Source organism: Vicugna pacos, chromosome 2 (assembly GCF_048564905.1).
Source record: "Vicugna pacos chromosome 2, VicPac4, whole genome shotgun sequence".
In the NCBI taxonomy this organism is placed as follows: Eukaryota; Metazoa; Chordata; class Mammalia; order Artiodactyla; family Camelidae; genus Vicugna; species Vicugna pacos.
Window position 1 is genome coordinate 16454974 of NC_132988.1, and position 17777 is coordinate 16472750.

Consider the following 17777-nt stretch of genomic DNA (forward strand, 5'->3'; position numbering starts at 1 on the left):
TTTATAATGGATAGATAATCCATACAGAAAATCAATATGAAAACACTGAATTTAAATAACACATTAGATCTGAGAAGGTAAACAAAACTGACAAACCTCTAGCTATATCACCAAGAAAAACAGAGAGAAGACTGAACTAAATAAAATCAGAGATGAACCAGGAAGTAACAACTGATACCCAAGAAATACAAAGACTCCTAAGAGACTACTGCAAACAATTATATGCTAACAAATTGGATAACCCAGAAGAAATGGATAAATTCCTAGAAACTTACAATCTTCCAAGACTGAATCATGAAGAAATAGTAAATCTGAAAAGATCAACTACCAGTAAGGAGACTGAAACAGTCATCAAAAATCTCCCAACAAAAAAAAAAAACCCAGGCTGATGGCTTCACTGGCAAATTCTACAAAATGCTCCAAGAAGATGTAATACCTATCCTTTTCAAACTCTTCCAAAAAACTGAAGATAAATCTTCCAAACACATTTTATGAAGCCAGCATTACCCTGATGCCAAAGCAGACAAGGACACCACAAAACAAGAAAACTACAGGCCAATATTCTTGATGAACACAGATGGAAAAATCCTCAAAAAGTATTAACAAACTGAATCCAACAATACACTAAATATATTAAAAGAATCCTACACCACTATCAAGTAGGATTTATTCCAGGAATGCAAAATTGGTTCAACATCCATAGATCAATCAACATGATATATCATATTAACAAAATGAAGGATAAAAATCATATGATCATCTCAATAGACACCAGAAAAGCATTTTACAAAATTCAACATCCATTTATGATAAAAATTCTCAACAAAGTGGATACAGAAGGCATGTACCTTTACATAATTGTGGCCATATATGACTAACCCACAGCTAACATCATACTCCAATGGTGAAAAGCTGTAAGCTTTTCCTGTAAGATCAGGTACAAGACAAGGATGCCCATTTCACCACTTTTATTCAACACAGTACTGGAAGTCCTAGCCACAGTAATCAGGTAGGAAAAAGAAATAAAAGACATCCAAGTCAGAAAGAAAGAAGTAAAACTGTCACTATCTGCAGATGACATGATACTATACACAGAAACCTCTAAAGCCTCCACCAAAAACCGTTAGAATAAATGAATTCATTAAAGACACAAGATACAAAATCAATATACAGAAATCTGTGGCATTTACACACACTAACAACAAACTACCAGCGACAGAAATTAACAATCCCATTTACAATTGCATCAAAAAATAACAAAATACATGGAAATAAAAGTAACCAAGGAGGTAAAAGATCTGAAAACTATTATTAGACAATGGAAAGAAATTGAGGACACAAATGTAAAGAAATTCCATGTTCATGGATTAGAAAAATTAATATTGCTATAATGTCCATGCTACCCAGAGCAATCTACAGATTCAATAAAATCCCTATCAAAATGCCAATGGCATATTTCACAGAATCAGAACAAATAATTCTAAAATTGTATGGAACTACAAAAGACTCCAAATAGTCAAAGCAATCTTGAGAAAGAAGAACAAAGCTGATATTATTACACTCCCCGACTTCCAACTACACTACAAAGCTATTGTAATCAAAACAATATGGTACTGGAACAAAAGCAGACACACAGATCAATGGAACAGAATGGAGATCCAGGAATAAACCCTACGTCTATGGACAATTAAATTATGACAAAGGAGCGAAAAAGATACCATAGAGAAATGACAGTTTTTTCAATAAATGGTGTTGGAAAAACTGGACAGCCATATGCAAACGTATGAAACTAGATCACTATCTTACACCACACACAAAAATTAACTCAAAATGGATTAAACACTTGAATGTGAGAGCTGAAACCATAAAATTCCTAGAATAAAACATAGCTGGTAACCTCACTGACATCCATCTGAGCTATGTTTTTGTGGATCTGACTCCAAAGGCAAGGGAAACAAAAGCAAAAATAAACAAATGAGACTACATCAGACAAAAAAAGTTGCACAGCAAAGAAAACCATTAGCAAAATGAAAAGGCAACCTATTGAGTGGGAGAAGATATTAGCAAGTCACATATCCAATAAAGCATAAATAGAAAAAAATATAAAAAATATCAAAATATGTAAAGAACTCATACAACTCAACAACAGAAACCCAATTTAAAAATGGGAACAGGATGTGGAGAGACATTTTCCAAAGAAGACAGAGATGGCCAAGAGATACATGAAAGCAACATCATTAATTATTAGGAAAATGCAAATCCAAACCCCAATAAGTTATCACCTCATACCTGTTAGAGAAGCTATAACCAAAGACAAAAAATAATAAATGCTGGAGAGGATGTGGAGGCAAGGGAACCCTAGTACACTGCTGGTGGGAATGTAACTTGGTGCAGCCACTCTGGAAAGCAGTATGGAGATTCCTCAAAAAATTAAGACTAGAACTACCATATGACCCAGCTATTCCACTTCTGAGTATCTTAAGAACACAAAAACACTAATTCAAAACGATCCATGCACCCCAATTTTCACGGCAGCATTATTTACAATAGCCAAGATATGGAAACAACCTAATTGTCCATTGATGGGTGAATGGATAAAGAAGATGGTTTCACTCATATGTGAAATCTTAAAAAACAAAACAAACAAAGTGAAGCAAAAACAAACAGAGGGGAAGGAGATACAAAGATGGGCGAAATGGATCAAGGGGGTCACTGTGTGGTGATGGATGGTAACCAGACTTGGCATGGTGATCACTTTGTAGCGTATAGAGATGTCGAATTACAATGCTGTACACCTGAAATTTACATAACAAAAAAGAGGTAGCAAGGATATAAATTTGGAGCGGGCAGGAGAAAACAGACACACACACACACTGAACTTTCTTAGAGTTACTGTACTATTTCTAAGGAAATAAAAACACAGAATAAAACAGACAGAAGTCTTTGGTTTTTCATTATCTTTTTGGCATTTAGCAGCCTACCTCATATTCTCCTATTCCACAACAACTGATTTAACCAAATCTACGCAGCTTTGAGGTTCATGAGATTATGAAATGCTATATGAAAATGATCAATAAGTCCTCTACAAAACAGTAAAAGAATTTTGGTAAAGATTTAACAGCTGCTCTATTTGAAGAAATCTAGCTAGATACCATATCCATTTCAGTTCCTATTAATCATCAACAGAGATCCTTAAGCAGTAACCAGAATTTTATTCTGTAAATACTAAGTTTAATACCATTAAGTCACATATTACAAGGAAAAAAGATGAGCATTGTGTATGCAGTATGGCTAAACGTGCCAAGGCTAATTAAAGCCTTGGTTAAAGGAAAGATACTAAGTGTTTTTAATTAAACTGGGGGCGGGAGGTTGAAAAAAGAAAAACATGACAAAAACCACATCTGATTTCTCTCCTATTTCATGCCAGCAAGGATTCTCTGCTTCTAGGTCTATCCTTCTGGCTCATGCAAATGGCCTTGCAGACTTCTAATAAAGACTTTCTGATCTGCCTAGTGTTCAACCGAAACCAATTCTCAGTGTCTTCCAGAGTTAGTAAATTACAGTTTCATACTCTACTCGCAGAAGTAAGATTCCACAAACCACTTCATTCAGTCAGATCCATGACTAAATCATAGAGCTGAAGAAAATCTCCAGTCATCCAGTCTAGTTCTTTGTTCTTGGAAAGCAGTCTACCTAACTTTGAAACAAAAACAATTTGTCCTGGATTTTATGAAGTCAAATTTAATTTGGACTACAGTGTAAATGGGATGGGGGGTGGGGAAATGTATTTGCATCTAAATTTTTTATCAGACTCATAATAAACCAAAGAATTTGGAAAAATAATTCATACCTTAACCAAAACTAGGTAAACATGGAAAATGACTCAACTGCCATCAATAAGAAAAAACACATAAAAAGATTTTGAAAATTTCAAAAAGAGTTGATAATTAAATGACTCAGGCTTCTGAAAAACATTTAAGTCCTGGTGACAAGAAGATATTTTTTTTGTGGGGGGCGGGCAGAATGTTCAGTATGTTAAGAGATAATCAACAACATAGTTTTTTAGTATTCTTTCCTTGTTTGCTTCCTTCCAAAAGCATTTTCCCCTCCTTTCTTCATTTATTTCCTTTTTCAGAGTATGCAAAATCCAGACCCTGCTTTGTTCTCTCCAAAATAATTCTTTTTCATACAACTTGAGTTTCACTAAAGCTTAGCTACAAATAATGGGGATGGAGAAGGGATAAATAACAGATTTTAATTGCTTTATCTTCTGACCTCTGCGATAGAACAGTATCACTCCCTAATCAAATCATGGGCTTTTCTGATTCTGACAACTTTCAAAAAAAAAAAACAAAACAAAGGCTGCAGTCAAGAAGGATTAATGTAAAGTTATAAAATACAAAATGTAGACTAAAACATCATATAAACAGTGAACATCCAACTAAAGGAGTTAAATATTTGACAATCTTCTTTCTCCTTTTCTAATTAAATATTTTTAAGAATTATTATATAGTGTAAAAATTAAGAAAGCTATAACTGTATATCATTTTGAGCATTCCCACGTGACATGGGGCCTAACATTAGTAAAGGGTGAACTGTTTCTGGAAAGAAAAAAAAAATGTGCTAAATACTTCAGCAGCTTCCTACCCATTAATAATCACTCAGCAACACAATGATCAAAAGTTTAGCACACTACGTCCACAGGACTGGATATTATGACTTGATTCCTAAAACACCCCCAAAGACTCTAAAATAAAAGGTCCCTCTTTGGTCATTTCCTTTATGAAATAAGAGTCAACTCAGTTTTGCTCAAGAACCGGTGGGCCCATGTAGGTATCATCTCATGTCTCCTTGATTTTTTTTCCCCTCCTACTTTCCAACATTTGCCTTATTCACTATTATTTAACACTCCCACCAGAAGACAAGTGAGATATAAGAAAAGGTGCAATTCAAACCAGTCAGTTTTACTCCTTATTAGCAACTCTGCTGAGAAAGAATGAAAGTGAGAAAAAAGAGAATAAAAAGTTAGCTGAGCTCAGAACCTGAAACTAATGTCTAAAAAGAAGCTTTAAAATTACAGGTTGACTTTAATAAATTATGCCCTGCCTCTGGAAAATAAGGACCTGACTGTAAAACTTGTGTTCGTATCATATGCATGTATGTCTTGAACAATTTAAAAGAATACCGGGCAAAGGGAACTATATTCAGTATCTTGCAGGGACTATGGTGAAAAACAATATGAAAATGAATATATGTATGTTCATGTCTGATGAAGCATTATGCTGTACACCAGAAATTGACACAATATTGTAAACTGACTATACTTCAATAAATATATGTATGCACAAGAAAAAAAAAGAATATCAGAACATCTTAGCCCTCAGTGTCATTAGCAGAGGCATTTGCACCCTCCTGTACAGACCTGAGAATCAGTTAAAGACAGCTGTCCCTTGCTTGCATGTATCTCTGGGTATTAGCTTTGTGGACCTTTGATCATATAGCTGCCTGTGATGAAGGCACTGAATTTATTTCTATCCTCATTTCCTTCCTCCCTTTGACAATCATCTCATACCTCCAAACCAATAAAACCTCGTCAGCTTAGATGGTACCCTCCACACCAATAACCACATGATTATACATCGGAAACCGGTGTCTCAACATGGCACTCCATCTTGTTTTGTAGGAATCAGAGCTTACAATTCCAATTTCTAGGCACTCTGTAAAAAAAACGAGGCCATCTGGCAATACTGAGACAAGGTGGCCACATGACCATGAGTTGGAAAAAGGCAGCGTGGACAGGGAGTGAGGACTTCCATTTATCAGACTCCCACCGCAGCCCAGTTCACTCTGCCTCGCCCCCGAAGGTGGTCGACCTGCCACCCCGCCATACGGTGAGACGCCTGCCTGAAGAGCAAGTCGGAGGAACGGGGCAAGTATGTATGGTGCAGGAGCCACAGACCTCAGTGCCACGGGGCCCTGTGCCTCTGAACCCAATGCATTTCACATCGGACTCGACCTGCTCCTCTCTCAAAGATTTGCTTTAATTTTAGTTTCTCTTCCAGTTTGTCTCAGGGTTATGTAACCTCACAGGAGGTCACACAAGTCTCCCAAAAAAGAAATTTAAGCTGTCTTTTCAAAATAAAAAAAAAGCACCATGCATAACAAAGACAAACACAAAACTGAAACTTGTCTTCTTCTCCTGACAAGAAAGCTTTACCCTCCCTGTTAATCTCCAAAATTACAATCTTAAGGGGAAAAGAAATGAAAAACACAAAGGATGGAAGACTGTGGCCTGCCCTGGGGATGCAGGCTATGCCGCGCTCCCAACGCACCATCAAGAAGAAGAATGTAATTAACATCTTACCCTCTTCCAGCTCAAGACAAAGATTATACACGGCCACAGGTCGCTTAGTCCTCTGGCCCTGTCTCTTCGATTGCCTTGGTGGAGCATTTGGGGGCGACACTGACAGGGAGACCGGCTCAGGGAATGTGGCATCAGGCAGGGTCCGAAAAATCTGCCATCAAAACACAAAGGACATTAATTGTTTTCCATGAGCAGAAACCTTGGTAATTCAACAATACACCAGTATCAGACAACATTTGATTTGGAGTTCACCCAAAAGGGACTGGAGCCAAAAACCCGTTCCTTCACATTTGGGGTGTAAGTCATGGGTCTTTTTTTTTTTTTTAACAGGAGATTCCAAAATAAAATTTCTCATTAAAATTAAGTAAAAGCAACATCAAATCATTATCCTTCAAAATAAACCCACACCCAAACCAAACAGGCGTCATCATCTTCGCCAGATGGAGGCAGTATCACGGCTCTTCATCCATAAAGGAAGTAACCAGGATAAAACGCTGAAAACAAATATCCCACTAAATGTCACACAGGGTTGTATTTATGCCAAAACGCTATTCTCAATTTTTCTTTCAGACTTCGTAAACAGAAACATACGACTGCAAACATTTTCTACACGTTTAAAAATAGCCTGTGCTTATGAAATTACCTTTCGGATTCCCACATACATTTCTCATAAAACACTTTGTGGATCTTATCCATTTGTTTAATGGCCGCCAACTTCTCTTGAGCATCTCCCCTCCATTTATGACACCTAGAATGTCAACACCTTGCTCATCTATAGTGTCATTCCTCTATCAGCAATGACAACGTGAATTAAAATGTGCTGCCTCCTTGCTTAGCAATTTTTTTTTCCTTTTGAGAAAAGCCAACTGTGCCACACAGGGAAGGATGTCATACAGAGGTGACTTAGAGTTTCCACGGCTGCCAAGACCTGAGTTCAGAAGCCTCCGCTCCCCAACAACACTGGAGTCCTTTCAACCTTCAATAAAGTCGTTAACAGAAAATATTTGGACAACACCGTAACAGACACTATCTCCGGAGGGCTGGCGTTCTAACAGCGGATGCAGAAAGAGCGCCAGCTAGCATTAAACAAAACTGAAATGTAAAACTCACAATAAAAGGCACCGTGTGAAAGTCCCACTGTTTCAAGGAGATTATCCTTTATGTATTTGAATAAAAACAAGCACGTGACCTGTGTGTATAACTGAGGGTATTGCTTACATACATGTAGCACATTTAATAAGTAGCCAACAGGGGCAGGGTATAGCTCAAGTGGTAGAGTGCATGCTTAGCATGCACAAGGTCCTACGTTCAATCCCCAGCACCTCCTCTAAAAATAAATAAATGAATAAACCTAATTACCTTCCCACTCAAAAAAAAATTAATAACTAACCAACTGGTCAGAATTAGAATCACAGCCTAAAAGTCCTCACGTAGAAACTACCATATACCATAATAAAAATAAACAACTTCAACAGAGCATTTCCTTTCTAGTACCATACTGCCCCCTCATGTGGAAACGGAATTTAAAAATGGTTTACATTACTGCAGACAAATATTTGCTAGTGAAAATTTACTTTAGTGCTCCAGCTGGTAACCTGCTCGTCCCATATTTCCACAGACTCTGGGTTCCAAGAGGGCACTGCAGCAAACAGCAAACGACTTCTCTGCCTTAAAAAATCCTCTGCCGTCTAGACTATCATCCACAGCTGGATTTATCGCCATCTGTCATTGTTCACATTACAGAAGGTTGTGGAGCGGTGGGCACAGGAGAGAAGTCAGGCTGAGAAGAGGAGGACAGTGATGAAAAAAAGAAAAGATGGGAAAATTTAATTCCATGGAAAGAAACCAGCACGTGTGTGTGTGTGACCCACACTGGGAATGGCTCGTAGACTCACTTACGTTTGATCTTTACAAACATAGTACAGGCCTCTGGAACGATACTGGACTAGGAAACTGAACAATATACAGAGTGAGGACACCAAAAGCTTAAACTAACTGTGGAAAAATTATATCCTAAGTACCGGCCCTGGATAGCTGATACCCCTCTGAGCAAAGATCACACAGACTGGACTGATGCAAACGCTGCCAGTCATTCCCCCCAACCCTCCCTCTCCACCAGCACCACCACTCGGGGTGAGGGGGATAAGGGTGTAGGGAGCAGGGTGTGGCAGCAGCCCCCGGCTGCAGAGCCAGACAACCAAGCGCGATGGGAGACAAGAGTGTGGCTCCTATGTTCCTGGGGGACTGACCAGAGGCACCCCAGAGTTGGGCCTACAGGAGTCCCAGGAAGACCTAGGCCATTGTTCAGTTCACATCAGAGTGCCTAGGAGAGTATTATTCAGCCAGAAGGAAGAAGAAAGTCCTGCTGTTTGCAACAACATGGATGAACCCTGACAGCGCTGTGCTCCATGGACTAAGCCAGACAAAGACAAGACTTCATGATCCCATTTATATGTGGAAGAATAATAAAAAAAAATCATAGAAACAGAACAGACTGGTGGTTGCTAGGGGCGGCTCGGGTAATGGGGGAAGGTGGTCAAAATATACAAACTTCTTCTAGCTGTAAGATAAGTAAGTTCTGGGGATGTAGTGTCCAGCATGGTGACCGTAGTGAACAGTGCTGCATTATATATTTGAAAGCTGCTAAGAGAGTACGTCTTAAAAATCCTCCTCATAAGAAAAATAAATTGTGACTCTGTGAGGGTGATGGATGGTAACTAAACTTATTGTGGCAATCTTTTGCAATATGCACACCTAGCAAACCATTATGTTGGACATCTTAAACTAATACAGTATCATGTGTCAATTACTTCTCAATAAAACTGGGGGAGGGAGGATATCTGGGCATGGGGACTGGGCTTCAGCTTGAAGTTTAAAGCTCCCCGGGTGGTTCTTTTGTGTGCTCAAGGCTGAGAAACCCCGATCTAGTCAGTCATTCCACAGCATTCTGTCTTTGTCTTGGCTGGACCAAAGTATAGATCAAAACACCAGAAAGATTATTTCAGAAAAATGGGGCACTGGACACCATGCAGTCAAATGGAGCTTCCAAAGAGCCCTAATTAGGTATAAAATGCTTCAAAGACTCTAAAGACCAACCATCCCCTTAACACACCCTATGCTGTATTAGCATTTCAAAGAGCTAACCTACCGACCAGATCAGGTGGTTCCAAAGCACAGATGCTGCTTGAGAAGACACTATCCTGGCTTTTGAGTCTTCTCGATGAGGGAGGCTTAGATACAGTAAAAACACTGTATCTCGTTTTCTCATTCAAATGAGGACCATAATATGTACATCTCAAGTTACTCCAACAAGTAAATGAGGCAGTATGTATGCAGTGTTTGGCACAATCCTTAGCACATAATAACCAGAAATAAATGATAGCTACTGCATTTGTAGTATGATCACATCCAGTAAATAATAATAAAAATGGATGCAGACCCCTTATTACTCCACTCAACCACCATTTTGAGAGGTCACTAATTTCTTGGTGGCCTGGAATATTCCTCAGATTTAGTGTTTAGTTAATTGAAAGTGTCTGTGGAAAAGCTCACCAAGCAATGGACTACAGGGATGCAATAAATAGAGCCTCTTATCAAAACTCCCAAGTCACCTAGAACCACCCAATTGTTCTGTGTGTCTACTTCTGCATTTCAGCACTGAAATTTGAGATTTAAATTACTTTCTCTCTCATTGAATACATTTAACATTTCATAAACACCTACTAGGTGGTAGGCTTTCTCTGAAGCACTTCAATACTCTCAAAAACTTTTGAGGTAAGAATTGTTCCCCACATTTTAAAACGATACAAGTGCAAAGACTTAGCCCAAGTCACCACCATTTGAAAATGGTACAGTTTGTACCCTAACCCTCAACTCTGATTCCAAAGCCACTTTAAAAAACAAATAAAATTTGCTTTCTATGTCTGTGGTTCCATTTCTGTTCTGTAAATGAGTTCATTTGTGTCTTTTCTTCAGATTCCACACATAAGCGATATCATGTGGTATTTTTCTTTCTCTTATGGCTACCAGTGGGGGAAGGGATAAATTGGGAGTCTGAGATTTGCAGATATTACTATATATAAAAATAGATAAACAACAAGTTTCTACAGTATATGACAGGGAACTATATTCAATATCTTATACTAATCTATAATGAAAAAGAATACAAAAAGGAATTTAAATATGTATCATATGACTGAAACATTATGCTGGACACCAGAAATTGACACAGCATTGTAAACTGACTATACTTCAATAAAAAAAATTTTAATCCTCAAGGGAAAAAAAATCACCAACTATACTGTTCTGTATCTGTTTAGAAAAAATAAAACTGGAGAATTATCTATACAGACTCACCATCATCGTGCTATATTCTCCTAGATGTTTCAAGAATGCATCACTTTTTTTAAAATGTTTTTTTATTTTCTTTTATTATTGCATTATTTAATTATTTTATTTGGGGGGGAGGTAATTAGATTTATTTATTTTTAGACGAGGTACTGGGGACTGAACCCAGGACCTCACGCATGCTAAGCATGCGCTCTACCACTTGAGCTATACCCTCCCAAGAATGCATCACATTTAAAGTGCATTTTATCTCATCACTGCACTAGCCTCAGTTTTTTTTTTTTAAGCTACAAAGCTATGCTCTCATGGTTCCCTCTGAAACATCAGAAAGACATTCTTTTTTACATTCAGAAGAGGAAGAAACAGTCAATTTTATTTACTTTAACATGTTGTCCTGCTTTTTGGCAATCTGACTTGAGAAGTTAAAATTTAGCTTCTCTTGTTTTGTGTAGCCAAGATGTGCATCCTCTTTAAACCTGACATTGATTGTCCAATTCTAGAGCCATGGCCTGGATGCAAACTCCTCTACCACCCGGGTCTCTTTCCAAAATCGTGTGACTCTCTCAACTCCCCTCCATCCTGTTACCTTTGTTCTGGGGCAGGTAAACTCATCTGAAGCAAAGCAAAAGATGAAGTTTACTCAAAACTTTCTTTTTTTTTTTTTCCGGGTCAAAAATTTCTTCACTGCACCTACGGTGGAAGTGTAACAGAAGGAAAACTCAGAGCAGACGATCCACTGACAAAAAACAAAACTCCACGCGTAGGCGTGTCAGGGAAGGAAGGCTTATTCAGGTCTCTGAAGGGTGTGAGCACAAACAGAAGTCTGGCACTGCCGCTCAGAGTCGCAGACTCCTCAGACTCAGCACACTGGATGTTTATGCCCGCGGGATGCAGCCGTCCATGTGAATATCTCCCCACGCCCGTCATGCTCTGCTCCCGGGGGCCACGTGCGGAAATGACTGGGCCACCTCTGCCGGAAATACCTTGCAGAGAACAGGAAATAAGCAAGGCCTCTGCAACTTTCACTTTAATACCCACCTCAAACCGTCAGCATTTGGTTCAGCTGAGTTAATAAATACTTTGCATAAAGGAAATTAAGGGGGATGAGGTAACTCTGTTTTAAAAAGAGGTTTCTAATGCAGAGCTCGGGGGTCTTTATTGGGATAGGAAGATGACTAACAGGCCTGTGGATTCCTACCATCTAGAATACAAACAGTCACCACTACTGGGTACTTGCAACATGCCCAACGTTACGCCAAGTGCCTGACTTAACAGAGATGTGAACCCAGACGTCCTGATTCTGGCACGCGTGTCTTGGTCACCACGTCTGCCCTGCCGCCTCCAATGTAACCCGGTCATGTTAATCCCCGTTCATACTGTGTCAGCTTGGGTGATGTCATGTCTCACGAAACTATGTCCACCCCTAAACAGGGGTGTGACCAGAGACAGTGGGAAATCAACGCGTACTCTCCTTAGTAAACCTGTCACATAGAAAGGAGGCACAAAGTAAAATTTCTAAATCCCTTCCTAAAATACATAACTACAAGATGGCCAAATATTTCTTTCAGCTTCAGAGTCTACAATGTGTTGAGACAAACGTTCGTTACCTTGGGGCTGCATGACTCAAAGAGGCAGCCCGGACCATCATCCATCTACGACATGAGTTCAGAGTTTGGCTGTGGTGTGAACAGTACACAGAGAGCTCTGAAGACGTTCCAGCCGCGTGTCCTTGAACCAGCACTCAGTCCAGGACTAAATAAGGTCCTTTTATAGGAAATTCAACTAGAACTGATAATCGGGACTGACAGAGAGATAGCAGTTGGGTCTGGGCCAGATGAGGCCGCGTGTTTGTTCTGGTTCATTCAAACTCAGAATCTCAGAGCTGAAAGGCCTCCTGGTTATCGCTGAGCCCAGCCCCTGTATCTCACAGCTGAACAAGGGGAGGCCCTCCTTGTTCATGAGAGGGAGGAAGGGGCAGGAGACATCGCCAGCCTGGTGGTCGCCGGCTTTGACAGCAGCCCTGACTTACTGTGAGCTTTTTGAAAACAACTTCAATTTTGGTTTACAAACAAACAAAAAAAGAAAAGCCAAAAGTATGTTTTGAGGATGTTATTAAATTGGTAGAGTTTCTGTTTTTCTTTTTCTTTCTAAGATTTCAGTCTAAATTTTTGGAGACATTTTCAGACCTCTTCCCAAGTCCTAACAGGATCTGTACCACACCGATTCCTGCAGTACTCTGTGCCCTCAACAGAGGAATACATGACTGACTTCAGATTTTGACTGCAAGACTTCAGTAGATGACAACCTTTATCAACTAGAATTTACAAAATGGAACACACCCCAGAACTACCTTCCCCAATTCACAGGCATTTTCAGTGACATAAACTGTGGATGCAACACCAGTGACCTGGTCTTCATAGTGTTTAACAGAGACCAACAGAGGTATTAATAATAATAATTAAAAATAAGAATTGTGATAATAACTTTGATAACATATTGGAACCAAGAGGCATTAAAGAAATTTGCACATGCCCACTAAATAATGTTCCCCCAAGTCAGTTCATGAGGGGAACCTCTCCTGATCAAGCCAAAGCTGCACTGCTCTGGTAGTCATGGTGCAAACATACATTCCCAGTTATAAAATTTTGTTTTCTGGTTTACAAACCTTTAAAAACACTCCAGGTGCATTTTTATCAATTTGCACCTGCAAACATTTGGGAAACACAAGTGCACACTCCCCGAAGTCAGAAAACACGTTCCAAACACAGCTGCAACTTGCCTTTCACAACCCAAGTGTCTACAAATATTCTTAACTGAACAGAAAGCCAACGCATACCGAGAATTTCTCTTCCAATGTGTCCTTTGTTCACGTACAAACAGAAAGTGTGTAATTCTGCAATAAAAGCCTAGAATAACATTTGAGAAAAAGAGATACTCTGCATCAGCAACAAGGCATCCTCCTTACATGTTCCTTTGTTTTCCCCTTCCTCCTCCTTCAATTTAGGTGTACCACTTCTCCAGAAGTTCTTTTTCCTCTCTCTCTGTCAGCCTTCATCTCTCCAGGACGTAAGGCTGCCTCAGGAACCACTTGGTGCCGACGGCAGCACAGAGGACGAGAACACAGGAAGCGCAGTGTTCGCAGCCCCCAAAGGCCTGGCACCCGCAAGGAGAGGCCTCCCCACCCAGGGCTAGCTCCGGCCGCGACAGAGAGCAGGCCCCTCGCTCAGTGTGACCTGTGGGTCTTTAAAGTGAAGGTAAGTAAACCTGTTTAGAACTGACCCATCATCTTATGAAAATTTCAAGGTGAACGACCCTTTTCCTTTTGGAATATAAGCTATGACCCCCTAGTCATTCGGGTAGGTGGGAGTGACCACTTCCCTGGGGGGTGGGACAATAAGCCCTGGACGTGTTCATTCTACAAAAGGAAATGTGTGAATGTTAATCAGTGAAGAAAACATCTCCTGAAGACATGCATATATTTATCAGAAGCATCTGAAATCTTTTTCCAAGTATGAACGCCCCCAGGCATGGCCTACATATTTAAGAGATAATGCAACACATCTTTTTCCCCCCCCTATTTTAGCTCTCATAACAATAAAATGCCTTAAAGCAAAACCATGTTTTGAAGGTGGTCCATGATGATACTTTATAAGAAGCTGCACGGGAGGCGTGGGGAGTGGTTTCAGCCTTCATGTTTAATCACTGCTCCTAAAATTTATGGGAATAGTTTGGTTTCTATTTTTCAATAATAACCTTTTTTTCAAATTACAATTTATTCATGCTATAAAAGTGATAAGTAATACACATTACATTTCTCGCTGAAATTCGAGTAAACACACACACACAAAACCTCTTCAAAGACAACAGAAACCACCCATCATTCCACACACAGAAACATTTCTGTTAAAATGTTGATGACTAAGCAATAGGGTTTTTTTTTCTTTCCATGCAACATATGTCTCACTTTAAAGAAGCCAATACATCAGGACAACTATATGTGGACCTCAAGTTCCTAGAATTTCCCAGTATTCAGCCTCTACATACTTGAGAGGTGACCTGTGCTATATGCATCTGTTAAGAATAAGCTTCGGGCAATAATCGATTTCTAAACACATTAGGACACAGCTAGATTTTACCTCTCAGTTGAAATGTTTCTAATTAGGGGTTTAGAAAATATTCATGTACAATTTTAAGAACATTCCAAATAGCTTCCAATGTTTAGACCCTCATCTTCACCAATTCGAGGTAAATGAAGGTCATGTATACTAGAGCCCCAAAGCCTGCTACTAGCTTCTCAGCGCACACAGACAATTCGTTTTCATAAGCATTTTTTTGCTTTGTTTTTTTTTTTTTTAATGGTGGTACTGGGGGTTGAACCCAGGACCTCATGCAAGCTAAGCACAAACTCTACCACTGAGCTATACCCTCCCCCATATAAATCTTAAGATATGATGAAAGCATTATCTGGACCAATTTCCTGCACCTTAAGAGGAGAGTCTAGAAAGGTTAATGCTTATTAAGATGCTTGGATTCCACCTCAGCTGGGAGCTTGCTCACTCTCTGTTATTAGTGGCTGTGTTGGAAGTACAAGAAGAAATACTTCCCTCAGCCGATCTCCCTTTTCTTGGGACCAGCTTTGACACAAACGTTTCCAGTCATGAGGGGCAGTGCAATGACACGTTAACTGGAAGGAGAGACAATAGGATAAAACAACCATAGAGTCACACCCCGAGGTGAGCGGAACCCCCTTCACCCGTATTGCTGTTGACATTCCAATAAGCAAGTGTTTGGCACTTACATTAGTATAAAATGTTTAGTACCCATCAAATTGGGTCATGCATGCTTATCTTTGTCACAAATGACTTCAAGATTCCAACACTGCTTTCATGTTTATGTTACATTTATCATGTTATGTTTATTTACTGGGAGAGGAGCACACCATGTTTAAAATGTATGCGTAATTTAAATCTCAATACCTAAATGTGGAGGAGCCAGTAATGAACACTAACATTAAAGGGTAGAAGTCTGCTGAAGAACAAATTCTTCAATATTCTCAGGGTATCTCCTACTGGATCACCATCAACTACAAAGAGACAGGTACATCTGCAATTGAGAAATCTGGCAGTCACCACCAGTAGCAGTTTTAAAACACGGCTACAGATTCTTCGACATTCTTCCCAGCCAGGAGTGGTGTCTATGCCCCCTCCCCTTGAATCTGGGCAGGTCCCCGACCAAATCAATCAACAGCATATGTGTTAGTGATGCTAGATCACAAACAGCCTTCCAGTCTCTGCCAGGCTGGCTGGAGCCCTCACTCAGAGCCCTGAGGCTGCCACGTACTGTGGGGAAGCCCAAGCCAGAGGAAGGGGCCTGTGTGTGTGGCTCTGCTAGACAGCTCCGGAGGAGCCCAGCCTCCCAGTCCAGGCATCAGATGTGAGTTTGGAAGCCTCCAGTGGGGTTCCAGACCCCAGCCATTCAAGACCTCCCAGCTGATGGACTCTGAAGAATCAACATCATTCACCTACCGCCCCAAAATACAACACCTAGATCTAATCATGAAAAGCCAAATTTCAGACCATTTTGCAGAACAACTGGCCTGTATGCTTTAAAAGTACCAGTATCAGAAAAAAACAAAGATGGAGAAGTGAATTCCATCCAAATTAAAGGACACTAAAGAGATGTGACAATCATTAAATACAATGCATGACCCTGGATTGGCTCCTGCATTGGGGGACATTTTTCTAGAATAGGTATCATCTGAGGACTGGCGAAGTATGAATGCGGATTACCCATTAGATTAGTGCCTCTCAAATACTGATGAGGGTACAAGTCCCTTGGAGGGCTTGTGAAAACGCAGGTTCTGATTCATCAGGTCTGAGGTGGGGTCCCAAATTCTCACTTCTAGCAAATTCCCAATTTGTGTCAGCACACTGGACTATGGTCACACTTAGAAACACAATATATTAGATAACAATATAGTGTCCATGTCAAACTTCCTGAATTCGTCCTTGTTTTTTAAGACACATGTTGACGTCTTTAGAAATGAGGGGTCATGATGTAAGGGAACTCAGTCTCAAATGGTTCAACAAGAGTAATAATAATTACACCTCACAGGGTATACAAATGTTTATTGTACTGCTGTTGCGACTTCTCTGTGAGCCTGAAATTTTTCAAAAGAAATTTTTGAAAAGGAAAGGGTATTATGTAAATTAACATCAACAACGCTACAAGGTTGCTATTTTGATTTCAGTGATACAGAAGAGGAAACAGATGCTGGAAGAGATTAAATAACTTGTGCACGATCATATTACTAATAAAGAGCCCCAAGGTCAGAAAGTTAAGTGATGACCTTGCTTGCTTGACAAGTATTGTTAAGTAGTTGCTATTTGATTTTCACAACTGCACTGTGACCTTGGAGAGTAACTTAACCTCTCTAGCCCTCAGTATCCGGATCCAGCTAGAAGTGTTGCACCAGATCAGAAGACTTCTAGCATCTCAAACACCGTGTTATCAACACGAGTCAATGCACCTTTCAGTCACCATATTCCCCACCCACTTCATCACGGCAGGGCTCTAGTCTCCCTCCACCTTCCTGGTGGAATGAAAGGGTAAAAGCAAACACAGCTAGAAACTGTACCCACCCGATCAAGACCAAATCACAGGCATTTATGAAGTTTGGAGTTAGTTAACAACAATACACATAATTTCAAAAATTAAAAAAAAAAAAGTTCTGGAATTAAGGTATTTTCAAAAATTGAATCCTAACTCTGCAACAACAACAAAGAATGGTACACGTGTATGGGGCAAGGGAATTGAAGCCATGGAAACCCTTCTGAAAAATGGAGATTCCAAATGAGGCTCTGGATTGATTTCTAAAGGGCCGCTGAGCACCTGGAAAAGCAGAACAGCTAACTGGAACTACACAGGTTAACTAGCAACCTGCCAATCAACTTCCTTCAGTCCAGGGCTTTCGGGCTGGGAAACAGGAAAACATTCTGAGCATCTAGATTCTAGCAAGGCCTTTAAAACTGTCACTCATGACAGGGTGTCCTCACACAGAAAATGA

General features: G+C 39.9%; 1 protein-coding gene across 16 annotated transcripts in view; it reads right to left on the reverse strand.

The window, feature by feature from the left end:
* ARHGAP10 (Rho GTPase activating protein 10) overlaps positions 1-17777 on the reverse strand; it is a 301281-nt gene that overhangs the window by 59776 nt on the left and 223728 nt on the right. For all 16 annotated transcript variants that reach the window (XM_072975997.1, XM_072976004.1, XM_072975925.1 and 13 more), the window contains one exon: positions 6365-6515. In XM_072975997.1, the coding sequence (XP_072832098.1) occupies positions 6365-6515 (151 nt within the window). The remainder of the gene's footprint in view (positions 1-6364; positions 6516-17777) is intronic.